Source organism: Saccopteryx bilineata, chromosome 2, assembly GCF_036850765.1.
Source record: "Saccopteryx bilineata isolate mSacBil1 chromosome 2, mSacBil1_pri_phased_curated, whole genome shotgun sequence".
Classification (NCBI taxonomy): Eukaryota; Metazoa; Chordata; class Mammalia; order Chiroptera; family Emballonuridae; genus Saccopteryx; species Saccopteryx bilineata.
The window spans coordinates 309,903,059-309,919,978 of NC_089491.1; the positions used below are offsets into that span (position 1 = coordinate 309,903,059).

The window sequence follows — 16,920 nt, forward strand, 5'->3', positions numbered from 1 at the left end:
ACTGACTCACAAGGGAGTGGCTTTTAAAACTGCAAAGATAAAAGTTAAGTGGTTACCAGGGAGAGGGGGAAAGGGGGAGGGGATCACATATATATCCCGCATAGGTGGGATATAAAACTGAGACTCGTGGACATAGATAAAAGTGTAGCGGTTACCAGGGCGTAGGGAGTAAAGGACAAATATATATCCCATATATGGGGTATAAAACTGAGACTCATGGACATAGATAAAAGTGAAATGATTACCTGAGGGAAGGGATGAGAGGGAGGGGAGTAAAGAGGGACAAATACAGGGTGACAGAAAACGATTTGAGTTTGGGGTGATGGGCACACAATGCAATCAACATTTCAAATGGTATAGAGATGTTCACCTGAAACCTATGTACTCTTACTGATCAATGTCACCCCATTAAATTTAATTTAAAAAAAAACTGCAAAGCTTAGTGATAAAGGGGTCATCGGTGTCATCACTTATGTTTAGTCTAGGGTGACACAAAGGATGGGCCTGAACTCCTGGAGTAGAAAGAGGCCTAATATAGGGTTCAAGCTCCTCTGGCCTGTCGTGTTCCTAGAGAAGAGTGGGGTTTGGTTCCTTGAAGCCTCATGTAGTGTCCTATGTAGCTCACAAGCTTGTCCCAACCTGCCTGCCGGCCTTGTGCTGGGCTCTGGGCATATAGTGAGGAATAAAACGCTTCCCAAGTGGACACAGCACAGGAAGCATCCTATCTAACTCTGCTTGGCCCAACAGAAGTCACCTGGGCCTCCATGTTTGCACATACTTGCTTTTTCTGGGTTTCCCCCCCCCCCCCCCTATTCTATTTGCTTTTGGATCCCAGCTATCATGCCATGTTTTACCTATGCCAGTTCAACTTACCTGGCTACTGCCTCAGATTCACCCTGCACCTGGGCCTCTTTCCTAACCAGGTTGGACTTACCTTGGACTACCTACAGGTTCTTGGTCCTGACACAGCCCCCCAACTGCTGCTCCCTGTCCCTCCCTCAGTGGTTGCTCTGAGTTATGACCCCCAACCTTTTTGGAAATGGGTTGCATTACCTCTCAAGTATCTTTCATCTCTCACATCCCCGTCTCTGTCTCTGACTGTGTCCCATGTCCTGTGTGTAGAAAAAGGCTACCATGAACATCTTTAGTTTGGTTGGTTGGTTGGTTGGTTGGTAACGGGATGAGAAAAACAATAAACCCTCGTATCTCTCTAATGATTTATAGCTTTCAGAAACATTTCTGAAAACAACTTTTTTCAAACACTCCTGTGAAATGAGCAAAGAGAAATCCTTGTAAACTCTACCAAAATAGGAGAATTAGCGATTTCTCAGCAGAATGGCCTCTCTGTGTGTGCACCATTGTTTGTTTTCTTTTTGTTTCACTACGAGTTCGAAGGTTGAGACCTGGTAACTTTGCTTTTTACCCAAACCACTGCATTTTAATAGATAAACCCAGTCCTGCTCCCACCCTTACTCCCAAACCCTCCGGAATCTGGATCTCAGATTCAATCTCCCCCTTCTTTATCCCCACCATCAGATTTAGCATAGAACATTTGGACGCTGGGTTCCAAAAGCAAAGGCTTGAACTCCTTGTCCCTGAACTGCCATAATTGGCCTCGGGATTCTGCAACAATTATAAACTGATGAATAAAATGTGCTTGCCCCATGGCCTGGGTGACACAAATACATTGTCTGTGATCTCAAGCCAGAAATCTTCTATCTTTTCCCCAAATTTGGACCATTTCACCCCAAATTAGGCAAGCTTTTAAGTAACGAGTTGCTTATGCATTAATAACACAAAACATAGTACTTTTTAGAGCATTTATATTTATATATATAAAAATTAAATATATATAATATATAGTGTGTTTGAGACTAAAAATATAGTACATATTTTAAAAAAAGGAAAATGAAAAAAGGCAGAATAGGAAAAGTTGTGAAGGACACACAAATACACATTGCTAAAAAATCTATGATGATCTGTCCTAATAAAAATATTTCCCCCTTTTCTCTTAATTATCATCATAAATCCATTTACTATTGGACCCAGAAATGGAGGTTGTAACCCCAAGAATAGTTGGGGTAGAAAATGTGACCATTGGGAGGCCTGGGCCTCTTCCTGGTGGAATTGGAGGCGGCCAAATCTCCTCGGTCACTATTGCTAACAAGATTGTGTGGAGTTAGATTGTATTCGGCAGCTTGAGTGATCACTCCCCAGAGTTATGGGTATTCCCAGGGACAGCACTGAAGCTCCCCAGAAGCTAACAGAAGCCACCTACAGTTGACAATGTCACTGGTTGGAGACATCAGAAAGCCAGGAGCAGGGGGCAGGTGACTGGTAAGAGTAAGTGATAGTTATATGCAAATAAGAGTTATTATTTTTAAGGGTAGGCTGTACCAGAACCACCCAGTATGGGCAGCAAATACTTCTCCAGGAACAGGACCTGGAGCTCCTTCACAGTGATGCAAGAAAATGGGCTTCTGCCCTTCCCTCCATCTCCCAAGCCACACATCTGTGTCCTCTGCACCAGCTCAGAGATGAAATGTTAGGACCAAGTTGATAAAGGTGAAGCCTTTCAACAAGAGGCTGGCCTCCAGGAGAGATAATGGTTGGGGGGGGGGGGGATGGAGGGGGGGGATTGCTGTTGAGTAGGGGGAGGGCAGAGAGAAGAGAATGGGGTATTTAAATGCTAATTTTGGCTTCTTCACAAAAATAAATACCTTTCCAATTATATCCCTGGGTCTGTGCACTTCAATGTTCCATTATCACCTTCTCACTGCCCCCACCAAGGGTCAAGAGCTTCATTAATGCCTTTCAGGTGATTCCCTCAACATGCAGCAGGCCTGGAGAGGCAGAGTGGTAGCCTGGCGTGGCATACACAGCCCTAGAATGGTAGAGGTGCTCGGGTTTCCGAGGCTGGTAGTGCAGCAGTGGGGACAGATTATCCACACAGCAAAGAGGCAGTGATTGAGCCAGTTCAGTTCAACTGGGGTCTTGGCTTTAACATAACCTTCTTCAAATCCTTTACTTACAGACCACCTGATTCCATTTGAAGGAGCCCAGGACTTAATGGTTTCTGGCAGAGTGCCAACCGGTTAATGAGAGGGCACAAGGGCAAAAGGATTACAGGGCAGTGTGTTCCTGCCGTCAAAGTGACGAGGGAAGCAGCAACTGCTGGGATAAGAAGACACAGTTCCTGGAGACAGGGTGCTCAAGTTAATCATTTTCATCCCTAGTCAAGACATTTGTGAGAAACTAGCACTGCTCCCATCCCTGGACACCTTCCTTTCTGGTTTAAGGATTTTGTTTAATGCCAACTCTGCGGTTAGGCTTTGAGGGGGTCCAGGATTTAGGATGCAGGCTAGGCACTCCACAAAGAAATAATGGCTCGCCCAGAATCACAAGAGCCTCTTCAGGATCCAGACTGCATGTCTGAATTGCCGGACCCATCTGCCCTTCCAACATGCTCCTTCATAGAGGGATCAGCTATACGCATGCATTGCCTTCTGGCTCAAAACACCTTAGCCTGCAGGCTTCACCTTAGAACTAGTCCTTAGCCAGGAAAATGCTCCTGAGGACCAGCGGCAGGTGGCTACTCCCATTTCTCACCATGGAAGTTGCCTGAAACCTGGATACACCTTGAAGGAGTCACCATGCCCAGCCTTGGCCATAGACACCCTTGCAAAACTGTCAAAACTCTGAGAAGGGAACAGTAGTTACCCAATAGTAAAAGGATAACCCCATATTAATTTTACTGAGGTTTAGGGTGTGCTTTTCGTTGCTGTTTGGAGTCAAGGGGTTCCTAATGGAAATTCATTCACAATACTTCTGACAAGATAATGAAGCCAGGGGTAAAAGCTACTTTCAAGGGAACCTTCCAACTTCTCCATCCCTAAGCTTACTATTCCCAACCCCTTGCCAGGGATGGCCTGGCCAGTTCATCAAATGAATAAAGATCAGAATAATTGTAGGTTTGTGCAATCCTTCTCCCTCATTTTACAGGTCAGAAAATCAGAGGCAATGAAGAGATTAGGCCAAGATCACTCAGTAAATGACAACTTCAGAATGGGGTCCCAGGTCTTCTGACTCCTAACCCCTGACTGAAACAAAACAGTCAAATGTGGTCAGGACCACCAAGGTGACCACATCAAGTAGTGAGGAACCATGCTTAACAACCCCAGCTTCAGACAACGAAGCTCTACGTCCAAGGGCACTTTCTACTCACCAGAAAAGAGATTCCATTGGGCCTAACAGGCAGGTCCCAATTCAGATTATGATTGGACAGAGTGCCAGTTGCAGTGGACAGATGGCCTTGGTGGCTGGTGTCTCCCTGTGCCTTGCACAGCAGTGCTAACTTGATACCCAGGAGGCCCCAGGTAAAGCGTTAAGGACCAGAGACCAGTGAAGCAGCTCTGTATCAGGCCTCGGAAAACTAACAGTCCCTGCAATGTCAGCTGATGTACCTAGTGACTTTGGACACCCTTCCTCCCCTTCATCGTTTCAACAGAATGGGCCCAACACTTAAACCAAAAGTGGGGAAATAAGAGAATCTGACCAAACTCTGAGCAAAAATGAGTTTTGGAATAATCCTGTTTAAAAAGTCACTATCTTATTTTAAAAAGATTACCCATGGCTTCTGGTTTCTGTAAAAATAAAATATGCAAAAAATTGTCTGCAGAGGAACCCATATCCTTAACATTTTCTCACTGAGCTTACATAAAAGGATTGCACAGGAACATGCCAACTTCCAGGGATGGGTATTGGTAGGAGCCTGAATCATGTTTTGGAAAGGGGTCTGTGGGGGTCTAGTCCCTGCTGGAGGACACAGACAACTGTGAGGCCAGACTTGGAGCTCCTCTCTTCCTGGGCTTTAGCTGATTCTTATCGATGTGGGGGTGGGGTGGGGGTAGGGGAGGATGGCAAGGAATGCCATACCACAGACCTACCTGAAAGGGTGGTGATGGCCCATGACTGATGAGCATGTAACTCATTAAAACAATCAAGATTAATGAATGGTGACCATAAGAAAAGGTGATGCACATTCTGGGCATTACACAGGAGGCTACACCTGTGTAGTCAGGGCTGAGCGAGTTAGGAGTGCAATCCAGCCCCTTGGGAATGGGAAGCCAGGCAGGGATTCTCTTTAGAGCACTGGCTCTCTTTGGTTGGCAGGAGGTGGCTGAGAAGGGCCAGGTGAAATGTGTGTGGGAATGTGTGCATGCACGTGTGTGGGCGTCAGCATGGGACCCAGCTGCCTGCAGTGCCACCTTACCTAGTCTGCCTTTCCTCTTACCAGGACCCCTCATCTGTCTGTCCCCTAAACGCTGCAACACTTGATAGCATGTCTGAGGCTCACAATACCCAATCCCTGCAGAGCCTCCCACACAGGGCCAGTCAACCAAAGTTTAAGGCACTGCGAAAAGGAGGAATAGGATTGATCCAAGGGGGAGGGGGGGAGACACATTAAGGAAAAGCCATTTAAAGAGCACATCTCCCATGTCCCCTGAAAGGTGGCCTCTAATCAACTGTGGCTCTGGGGTAGAACACGACATCTGGGAGCCAGGTCCCTGCCCTAAGCCTGTCAAAGCCCAATTGCAAGACAGGTCTCACCACCTGAATGTCTAAAAATGGATTCAAATTGATTGACAATTGAAAGAGCAACAGAAGTTGTCAGTAATTTGATGAAGAGAAACTAGGCTCTGGCCTACTGGCTCAGTGGTAGAGCCCGGCGTGTGGAAGTCCTGCGTTCGATTCGTCAGGGCACACGGGAGAAGAACCATCTGCTTCTCCCACCTACCCCCTCTTGCTTCTATCTCTCCCTCTCTCTCCTCCTCTCCTGCAGCCACGGCTCAATTGCAACAAGTTGGCCCGGGGCACTGAGGATGGCTCCATGGCCTGGCCTCAAGTACTAAGAAAGGCTCAGTCGCTGAGCAATGGAGCAATGCTTCAGATGGGCAGAGCATCACCCCCTAGGTGGCTTGCCAAGTGGATCCTGGTCAGGGTGCATGTGGGAGTCTGTCTCTGCCTCCCTCCTCTCACTGGAAAGAAAAAAAAAAGAGGAAGAAAAACAGGTGCCCTCTTTCTTTTCCTTTGGAACTGATATTTGGGTGGAGAAATCCCTACAGCATTCCCCTCCCCCCAACTAAAGTTTTCAATATTTTCCATTAAAAAATAGCCTATAGCTCCCCTACCCTCTCATCCACAACTTCCCAGGCAGGCTCAAAATTTCAAACCAGGAAGAGGGGCAGGCTGGGGAGTGAAGGGGGTTTGGGTGGGCCCCAGTGTGGGTTCTGGAAACCACTAAGTAACACACAGCTATCTTGCTGGTGAATCAGGGCATGGGGCCTGATCTTTCCTTCTTGCACTACGATCTCTTGGCTTATCTGCCTAGCCCAGCCCCAGCAGAGAGGAGAAAGAAAGGGGAGGCAGTGCTACTGGAGACACCTGGATCCCTCTGCAGACTGTCAGGCAGGTGGCCATAGTGGCAGCCAGGATGACTGACATTTTAATCTCAGCTGAATGAGGGCTGAATTTGAACTTAGTGCCAGGGTTGTTCTACAGACAGAGATAAAATAAATCCGAGGTCCCTTCTGCAGTCCTGAGGAAGGGGAGATGCACCAGGGTATAAATACAAGTGACAGAACTGGCCAGGCCATCTGGTTTCTACCTATATGTGCCGAAATCACTCACCCCTACACTTTGTCTCCTAGGCCAAAGCCTACTCATTCCCACATGAGCCTTCCCCCCACCCCATCCACTTATGGGAGACCCGAGGGGTGGGGTAGAAAGGGAATGCTAAAAAGTGCCCCCCACTGCTGTCCACAACCTTCACTCGCCCGACCCCCACGCTGGGGCCAGGCGTGAGTGCAGGTCAGAAGACACGTCCTCCCAGAGAAAAGGGAAGGGCAGGCCCAGAAGCACCATCCTCGGTGGGCCGGGGCAGGGGCTGTTTCCAGGAGACCTATTCTCCACTTGCCATAGTGGGAGGAGGAAGTTTGGTTGGGGACAGGAGCAACAGCAATGCCCCTGAATATCAGGGAACAGCTTCTCCTCTGACCCGCAGAGATGCCCCAGCCGGGCTCTGGCCCCTATACATGAGTCTGCATGCGCTGCTGGAAGCGCTGGCCGTAGTCCGAGTGCTGGGAAGTGTAGGAGAATCGAGTGGCTGTGGCGTACTTGCCAATGGGGTCGTATGCCTCAAATGGGGTCCGTTCTAGGCCAGAGGACGGGGCTTGAGGGTAACCCAGTCGGTAGGTGGGATACCCTGCTGCCCCAGGGAAGGGGTGGGAACTGAACTTCTCATAGTTCTCATAGGAGAGCTGGCTGGTTGTGTCAGTGCCAGCTGGGGTAGCAGGGCCAGGGGCTGTAGGCTCTGGGCCGTAGTCGGAGGCTGCGGCCCGGCTGTAGGTGTTGAGCTGGGCATAGCCGCTGGAGTGAGAGAGACGGGAAGAGGGGCGGCCGTCGAAGCGGGCAGGGCCGGGTGCACGGTAGTCAGCATAGAGCACTGGCCTGGAAGATGGTCGGTCTTCGTGGGCACGCACGTTGTAGTAGCCATTGGTGGGGTCCTGGGGGCAGTGAGAAGACAGGGCAAGAGGGGCTCCTTTTGGCTCTGCCTTGTGTTCTCAGTCAACACCTCTCCACCTCTTTTGCTCCTTCAAGAAACCTAACCTTCCCTCCCCATCAGCCCTCACTCCTGCCCAGCCTCTGTGCCCAGCTCCTTCTCCTTTCCCACCTTCATCTCATACTCCTCCCGGGTGTCGATGGTGTCACAGCGCAGGTCCTGCTTCAGGTCCATGTCATCCTTGAAGGACTGCAGAGCAGCAGGAGTGGGGCATTGTAAGACAGAAGTCCTGCTCTTACACCCCCCACCAGCCCCGCCCCCACACCCAGAGGGCCATCTACTGATGGGAAGGCTCTGGGGTCATGGGCAGGTTTGAGTTCTGTATCCTCTCCCAGCAAAGACTCTGGGATGCTGTGGGAAGAGGCCAGAGACCTGGGTTCTAGCACCGACTTTGTCACTAACACACAATGTGATCTTGGGTATGTCACTGCCCCTCTCTGGGATCCAACAATGAGGCAGTTGCATGTGAAAAATTCTAGGAGCTTCCAATTCTGACACCCCACAGGGAAAGGAGGAGATGAAGGAAACCTATGGGGGATCCCACCGACCTACTTTTTGCTGAAGGGAAACAGCCTGGGAGTGTGTGTGAGCATGTGTGCACACACGAGTGTGTCAGTGTGTGCATGTCAGTATGTATAAACATGTTTGCGCATACACGTGTGTGGCAGGACCAAGGTAAGCTGAGTGAGGGAGGAGAGAGTGATGGTGGTTATTAAAGAACTGGGGTGGGGCCAGTCCCAGGAATGTGAGAGGGGCATGGGCCAGGGAAGAGCAGGGGCCTTACTGAGTAGATGGCTTTCATGACTCGGGTTGCTGTGGAGACGCTGGTGGTATCATCCTCCCTGTCAGAATGCATTGTGAGTGGCTCACGGTTCACCGTTTCCACCTTGATGTCCAGTTTCCTCAGGGTCACGTCCTTGCGACCTGGGACAGGGGGAGGCAGTCTGGATACTCTCTGCCAGCCTCTGCAGGGGGTTGTTTCTAGACCTACCTTGGCTGGGAAGTGCGACTGCCCCCACCTGGCCCCTCGGAGGCCCTGCCTGCTGGGGGCCCTGGGGAGAGGGAGGGAAGGCTGCGGCCCACAGGACCCGTACTCACTGCCTTTGCGGCGCCGGTAGAGGAAGAACACCAAGGCAATGAAGAAGAAGGTGAGCAGGATGCCTGCACCGATGGTGGCCCCAGCGATGATGCCCACGGGTAACACCTCTTCAGATGAGGAAGGAAAGAAGGAGGTTAGGATGGAGCCACCCTGGGGAGCGGAGTCAGTGCCGGCTGAATACCAGGCTGGCACAAGTTCCAATGGCAACCCTGGATTGTGTTCGGGGTTAGTTTACATCACGGTGGGGTTTGAAAGGAAGGTCTGCCTTGTGTTTGGGCTTAGGCTTGAGTTTAAGCTTGATTAGACTGGGGGTGATAGTGTAGTCTCATCCTATTGCTAGGGCATCACCTTGACCCTGGCTTTGGTGGTCTGTCTGTCCCTCTCTAGTAGCCCACTTTCCTATGAGGCTTCATCTCTCCTTCCTAGGGTGGGCTCTTGTTTGAGGTCAGCTGTCTCTTAATTCTCCAATCTGCCACGTGTGTTCCGACTTCTATTATCACACGTCTCATCCATACCACTGAGAAGGCCCATCTGTACCTACCCCCCCAGAACTCCAGCAGTCCATGTTGGTTCCTCCTGCCCCCCAGAGCTGAGAAGGACCCGGGACTCCTGCCTACAGCTTTCCTGGCTGATCAGACCTGTATCAAGGCCCTTCCCCTGCGGAAAGCCTTGTACTGAGTTCTGCCTTACCTCTTCAGACTTAGAAGCTTCCAAAAAAGTAAAAGGAATGTCTTTTTTGTCATACAAGTGACTGAGGGGAGGAAATATGTGTTGCCTGTCAGACCAGGGATTTTTGAAGATCTGGGGAACCCAAACTTTCTGGCCATTTATTATTTGCCAGGTACTTTGTAAATATTCTCTCATATAACCCTCACACCAACCCCATGAGATAAGTAGTGTTCCCTTGCACAGATCACTTGACATTTCTCCGACTGAAGTCATTTGCCGCCACTGTATAAGTTCCTTCACTAAACTAAAGCTCCTTGAAGGCAGGGGCCACTTTCACTCTGGTCTCTGCAGCCCCAAGTGCAGGGCCTGGAATATAGCAGATGCACAATAAATGTTCAAAAAGGTAAGTGGATTTCCCCAGCTGAGCAACAAGGCTGGGTTCTGGTGGGGAGGCCAAAGACAGAGTTGACTCCCTCTGAACCTGGCCCTGGGAGAGAAGAGGGAGCCAAATCCCCTGAGCCCTGGCTACCAGCTAGCACTGCTGTCACCTCGCTCCTCCAGCTGGATGATGGCCGTGCCCGGCCCGAAGCTGTTCCAGGCAGTGCAGTTATAGTGAGTCTGAAAGTCAGCCTCCATGACGTTGTTGATGGTGAGTGTGGACAGCACCCCGCTGCCTGAGTTGGTCCTCTCCACCGTATAGCGCTCTAGGGTCCCTACCTCCAGGAAGTTCTCTTTCCATGCCCATGCCTGTAGTGGGGAGGGAAGGAAGGGGTAAGAAAAGGGCAGGTGGCAGGAACACCTGACCCGTCCTCAAAGCATTCTTACCCCATGTGCCCTAAACCCAGCCCAACATACCCTGCAACAAACCTAAGTCACACCTACTGCCTCAAACCTTGGCATTGAACCTCCAGTCTAGGACAAGCGGTGGCTCCCAAACATGACAGATGTCTGTGCCAGAAACATTCAGATATACCCTAGGGACATTTTTTAAAATGCAATTCTTGGGACTTATCTCCTAAATAAGAATCTTCTAGGGAGAAGTCCAGGAATTCCTCTTTATAAAAAAAAATTGATTGATTTTAGAAAGAGAGAGAGGGAAAGAAGGAGAAAGGGAGAAAGAGAGAGAGAGAGAGAGAGAGAGAGAGAAGCATTGATTTATTGTTCTACTTATTTATGCATTCATTCATTGCTTCTTGCATGTGCCCTGACCAGAAATCGAACCAACAACTTTGCTGTATGGGGACGATGCTCTAATCAACTGAACTACCTGGCCAGGACCAGGAATCTTTATTTTTATAATGATCCCATGTGATGTGGGTGCAGTTGATCTAATGAAACGACATTTGAGAACCCCTGATATTAATAGAAAAAGTCCTGGACGGGGGAGTGGAGAACACTGGGCTTCAGGCCTGGTCATCTCCTCAAGTCCCTGTGTGGTCTCCCTCTCCCTCTCTGGGCCTCCTTTTCCTCATCTGTAAAGTGAGAGAACCAGACTGGACAATGCTCAAAGTTTCTTCCACATATCTCAATCTTCAATCTTACTTTTAGCTAACCCACAGCTGGCCCCGCACAAACCTGCCTGGCTGGCTCTGGAGACCCAGCCACAGACTCTCATAATGGCGAGGCATTATCATTGCAGAAGGATGTCCCAGGCTCTTTCATCCCTGACCTCCTGGAGGGCACCCCCCTTTGTGTCCCCTCCTTCTAAGTAGAGCCTGAGGGGTGGGTAATAGCTGAGAAATGGCTCCTTTCCAGGATCAGCAGTCCCCGCACCGCAAGCCAAGTCCCTGGAAGCCGAGCCACTCTCTGTCCAGGCAGCCGTGGTAATGAGTGTCCCTGGGCAGCCCTGGAGTCAGCCAAACGGTCATTAAATGTGATGAGGGGTTTGATGGTTAATAGTCATGGAAGGAATTAATGGCTCATGGTATGGGGAAGAGGAGAGAGGAGGGAGGGGAGTGGTGAGGAGCTAGTGGAGAGGAAGGTGGAAGGGAGGGGAGTGGGATGTGGGACAGGGCAGAAAGGAGAGCTGAGGCATCAGGACTAGGAGGAAGAGAGAAGAGGAGGGAGCGAGGAAAAGATCACGAGGAAAGGGAAGGAGGGAAGGAAGAAGAGAGAGCAAGTGTGGTAGCTCAGGGAACTAACAATGAATCCAGTGAGGGGCTCCCCCGGGCCTTCCACACCTGCTGCTACTATTACTTGTCACAGCAATCCTGTTAGGATCATTGCCCCCATTTTATGGACGAGGATACTGAGGTTCAAAATACTAAGTAATTTGCTCAGGGTCATACAAGTAAGAGATGTAGTGGCATTTCAGCAAGGAAAGGGACAGATGGAGATGAAGTTGGAGAATTAGAAGTAGAGACAGGTAGGACCGCAGAGAGAGAAAGCGGAAAGAGACTGAGTGAGAGCAGAGAAGCAGGTGGCTTGCTGTCCTCACACCCTAGGCCCGTCCCAGCACTTACAATGCGGTCTGGGGGTGGTGTGCTGCCGATGAAACACTCCACCTTGCCTCCGTCTCCCCTAACAGCATACTGCACTGCCTCACTGGAGATAATGGGGGGCCCTGCGAGCAGAAGATGCAGTCGGAGTCAGCTGGAACCTGTAGTGCCTGCCCACCCAGGCCTGGCGCCCCTTACGTCACTCACCATTCACATAAAGTGGCACCTCCCGCTCAGCCACTCCGATGCGAGGCACGATGGCCCGGCAGGTGTAGGTGCCAGCGTCTGCCTGGGTCACCGACTTCAACAGCAGCTGGTTGCTGTTACTCAGTACCTGGGCAGAGAAAGCAGCCTCGGGTGGGGAGCCAGGAGGCCTGGGCCCCTAGGTCCATGTGGGCCCCGCATTGGATGTATTGGAAAGAAAGGAGGAGGGGCCACAAGTGAATTCCCAGAAGGGAAACAGGGTCCTGAGTCTGTCTGGTCCCCCCCAACTCTAACCAAGCTGGCATTTAAACACATCATCTCTGCACAAGTGGGCCAAAGGGCAAGTGAAGTCACAGAGAATGCAGCCTCTTTGGATGATCTGTTCTAGTGACCATTTCACCCCGCAATCCCTCTTCCTGCCCAAATTGTTTAGTGCAGGACTCTGTAGTGCTGTAGAATTCCACCCTTTCCTCTCTAATGACGCAGCCCAGCTCCCCTGCCTTCCTATGTAGCACTCATTCGCCACATCTTTTGCAACCCCAGCACCTCCCCAGGCCCTCTTCCCTCCTCCCACACACAGGTCAGCATGTGCATCCCATTGCCACTGAACCAGCCAGCTATTTTTCAGAAAGGGTGGGGTGGGGCTGATCACAAGCAATGTCCTTCTCCTCCAAATCCCAAGACCCTAAAAATATACCAGGTTCGACTTGCAAAATAATGCTACACCTCCCTTGACTCCTTCCTCAATGGTGGCCAAGTTCTTTCCTCCCAGCATCAAGGAGAAGCGGCAAGCATCTTACCATGTTTGAGTCCTTTTTGGTCCAGGTGAGGGTGAGGGGGGGATTCCCAACCCAGACACAGGTGAGAGTCACATCAGAGCCAATGTCTGTAGTCGTTGGTTTAGGGTCAACTACAATCCGGGGAGCAACTGAGATAGAAGGGAGCAACTCATTAGGATCTCAGTGTCCTTGGGGTCAGTTCCAATTGGCCTTCTCTTCTTTCTCTTCCCTTGCCACCTCCCCGTGTCCATTCCCCATCTGCTCAGTTTCATGGAACCTCTCCAACTCCACCTTAGGCATTTTAGAGGCTCCTGCCCTCTGCCCCCAGGTCCCCACGCCTGCCCTCTGTCCCTGCCCCTGCACTTGCAGCTACTCACAGTGGACATTTACTAAAGTGCTGACATTGGTACTGCCCACTTTGTTGTAAACCTCACAGGACACAGGCTCCGTGAAGAAGGAATAATCAACATTTGTCTCATAGCGACTCTCATGGGCATCTTCGATCAAGAAGCCTCCCTTGGCCCATCTGGGGGAGGAAGCAACACAGGGGGGTTAGGACTTAGAGCCTTCTCACCCACATCCAGCGGCACTGCCCTCTGCAGAACCCTCCCTAGAGTGCTCCCAGATCCTGCTTTTCATACCTGTAGCCCAGGATCTCAGGGTTGGCCGTGGCCTGGCATGTAAAGACAACACGCTCACCCTCCTGCACCGTCTGTGGCTCAATGGACAAGGTCACCGTCGGGGGGTCTGCAAAGCAGGGGACAGGAAATCAGGGTCTTTTCTGTATCTCAGGTTTCTTTTTCTCTCTGTAGCACATACACACCAACACCACCACTGTGCAGTGATTTGGGAATTTGAGTTTGCAGAGTACCAACTCCAATATATAAAACGGTCTTCTTCATTTTACTGCACGGAGTCTCTAGGGGGCTGTCTAGGGTGAGGATCAGGGATGATATCATAGGGACAAATTAGTCAGTAGGTGTAAAAGCAAATGGTGGCCACTAGGCGCCAGTGTGGGCTCCCCTGGCTCACTGCAGGGAATGGAGGTGGGGCAAGTAGCTGACTGCTGCACCTGATCCCACCCGACCGACCGAAGGCAGAGGTCATTTATTGAGCATGTACCAGCTAGCATACTCCATGCGAGATATACCCTTACACTATAGCTCACCTAATGCTCACAAACCAGAGAAAGCAAGCTCCACAGTCCTTTATCTGAAACCCTTGAAACTGTGTTTCAGAATTTGGAAATTTTAGAAGGGTAATAGTATGCACAGACTGTTTACTATGCCAGACCTCCAGCAGGTCTGGGCAACACCCCATAGCGACATACATTAATGTCTCTGAAGTGAAACATACGACTATTCAGATTAAGTAAGTTAAATAAAAGACTATGAAGAACCTCCGTTCAAGTTTTGGCACCAAATCACTTTTAAGTTTGGAACTTTGAATAAGGAATCATGGGCCTGTATTATATATTCTGCAGGTATACAGAATTAGACACTGAGGCTCAGAGAGTTTAAATAATTGCCCAAAGCCAACAGTGGTTCAGACCCAGGAACTGCTTGACTCATTGCCCATGCCTCTTCACCAATCCTCAGTGCTGACGTGTCAAACCAGGGAACCTTCACAGGATGAAGAAAGTGAGCCTCTGTCCTGGGGTCACTGAAGAATTCTTCTGTGCTTCTACATGGGTGCCCACGCTCCCTTCCCCACCTCACCCGCCAGCCTGCTCGCTCCCTGGGACCCTGCTCACGGTGCACATCGAGCTCAATGGACGTCTCCTTGCCACTCGGGATGGCCTCGTTCACGCTGCGGCAAGTGAAGACACGCCCAATGTCCAGGTCTGTGGGGTTAATGAGAAGCTGGCTGATGGTGGTCTCCCTTTTCCCATCCTTCAGCAGTTCCTGGGGTGGGTGGGACAAGGGTGGAAGACATGGTCACGGCCCTGGCCGGTTGGCTCAGCGGTAGAGCGTCGGCCTGGCGTGCAGGAGTCCCGGGTTCGATTCCCGGCCAGGGCACACAGGAGAAGCACCCATCTGCTTCTCCACTCCTCCCCTCCTTCCTCTCTCTCTCTCTCTTCCCCTCCCGCTCTCTCTTCCCCTCCCGCAGCGAGGCTCCATTGGAGCAAAGATGGCCCAGGCGCTGGGGATGGCTCCTTGGCCTCTGCCTCAGGTGCTAGAATGGCTCTGGACACAACAGAGCGATGCCCCAGAGGGACAAAGCATCACCCCCTGGTGGGCATGCCAGGTGGATCCCGGTCGGGTGCATGTGGGAGTCTGTCTGACTGCCTCCCCGTTTCCAGCTTCGGAAAAATGAAGGAAAAAAAAAAAGACATGGTCACGCTTAAAGCCCTGTCCTCTGCTCTCAGGATGACCCAGCTCAGAGCGGGGCTTGTGCTATAGGGGCACTTTAACCTGAAGCTCAGCCCTGCCCCAGACCCTAACTCCTCCCCAGGTTTGGTTTGGTTTCTAATCAGCAGACTTTATTTTACAGAAAAGTTTTAAGTTTATAGAAAAACTGAAAGCAAATATAAAGAATGCCCATATGTCCTCTTCTCCCACCCTACAGTTTCCCTGTTATTAACACGCTGCGTTATTTATTATTTTTTTAAGTTTCTGGCGGTTTTTGCCTGACCAGGCAGTGGCGCAATGGATAGAGAGTGGAACTGGGATGTGGAGGACTCTGGCTCGAGACCTCGAGGTCGCCAGCTTGAGCGCAGGCTCAACTGGTTTGAGCAAAGCTCACCAGCTTGAGCCCAGGGTTGCTGGCTCGAGCAAGGGGTCACTCGGTCTGCTGTAGCCCCCCCGGTCAAGGCACATATGAGAAAGCAATCAATGAACAACTAAGGAGCTGCAACAAAAAATTGATGTTTCTCATCTCTCTCCCTTCCTGTCCGTCTGTCCCTATCTGTCCCGCTCTCTGTCTCTCCCTGTCTCTGCCACAAAAAATTTTTTTAAAAAGTTTCTGGTTTGTTTTTTTTAAAGATTTTATTCATTTTAGAGAGAAGAGAGAGGGGAGAGGAGCAGGAAGCATCAACTCCCATATGTGCCTTGACCAGGTAAGCCCAGGGTTTCGAACTGGCAACCTCAGCATTCCAGGTGGATGCTTTATCCACTGCGCCACCACAGGTCAGGCCAGTATGATGCATTATTGTGATACATGTGCTATAACCAATATTGACACATTATTACTAATTAATGTCACTCTTTGTTAGAGTTTTGCCCATGGTTCTGAGCCTGATTTCTGAAATTCTCTTCTTCAAAGTCCTCCCTGGCCACCTCTGCCCTCAGGGCTCTCCCAGACTAAACTTGTGTCCCTAGTAGGCAGTTTGTCTTGCTCATGGCTCTAGGCACATTCTGCCTTGCCTCTTAAGCACCTTGCCTGAGTGCTTCTAAGTTGGGTCTCTTCTGCTAGATCATAAACTCCTTGAGGGCAGGGAATAAACTCATAGCTTCAAAATCTCATACTGGCTTAGGGTATCTGATCTGAGGTACCTGAATATGATCAAAGGAATCCTGGGCTATTTTTCTTATTGCAAACTATCAAAGGCACAGCTTTAACTATTAGCCAAGTTAAAACTGCACTTCAACAGCAATACACTATCTCTCCTGGGCCTGAACAGTACCAGCCCTGTGCAATAACAGTGGCTCCCCTGAGCTGCCTGTCAGAGCCATGACCTTTTTTATTTTTTAATTTTTATTTATTGATGTTAGAGAGAGAAGAACATTAATCTGTTCCTGTGTGTGCCCTGATGGGGAATCGAAATGACAAGCTCTGTACTTCAGGATGGTGCTCTAACCAGCTGAGCAATGCAGCCAGGGCTGCCATGGTCTGTAATGACTCTAAAAACAGGGGTGGACAAAAAAATGGCCATTATTAAATCAGTTTGTTTGGTTGCCAAACTACTTTCCAATATGTAGCCCTGAAGAAGAAAAATAAGAGAGTTCTCGGGGGTAAATTACACACCACTAAGGCCAAATGCTCATTTGAGAAATGGTGAAACTAGAATGAAAGGGAAGAGAATTGTCCAAGGCGTGCAGGGCAGAGCTAATTCGAGTTTGCTCCGGGGCAGCCCCCTCTGAGGCACACAGGTGAGCAATCTCTCTCCCC

The 16,920-nt window shown here is 50.2% G+C and overlaps 1 protein-coding gene across 2 annotated transcripts in view; it reads right to left on the minus strand.

The window, feature by feature from the left end:
• Positions 1-1,806: 1,806 nt before the first annotated feature.
• KIRREL1 (kirre like nephrin family adhesion molecule 1) overlaps positions 1,807-16,920 on the minus strand; it is a 123,395-nt gene continuing 108,281 nt past the window's right edge. The window contains exons 5-15 of one of the 2 annotated variants that reach the window (XM_066261702.1): positions 14,564-14,714; positions 13,452-13,557; positions 13,188-13,336; positions 12,832-12,959; positions 12,035-12,161; positions 11,852-11,952; positions 9,938-10,136; positions 8,720-8,827; positions 8,406-8,545; positions 7,733-7,810; positions 1,807-7,565 (exon numbers count right to left, since the gene is read on the minus strand). In XM_066261702.1, the coding sequence (XP_066117799.1) occupies positions 7,089-7,565; positions 7,733-7,810; positions 8,406-8,545; positions 8,720-8,827; positions 9,938-10,136; positions 11,852-11,952; positions 12,035-12,161; positions 12,832-12,959; positions 13,188-13,336; positions 13,452-13,557; positions 14,564-14,714 (1,764 nt within the window). In that variant the 3' untranslated portion in view covers positions 1,807-7,088. Of the gene's footprint in view, positions 7,566-7,732; positions 7,811-8,405; positions 8,546-8,719; positions 8,828-9,937; positions 10,137-11,851; positions 11,953-12,034; positions 12,210-12,831; positions 12,960-13,187; positions 13,337-13,451; positions 13,558-14,563; positions 14,715-16,920 lie in introns of both variants that reach the window. The other variant, XM_066261701.1, reaches the window with a different exon arrangement.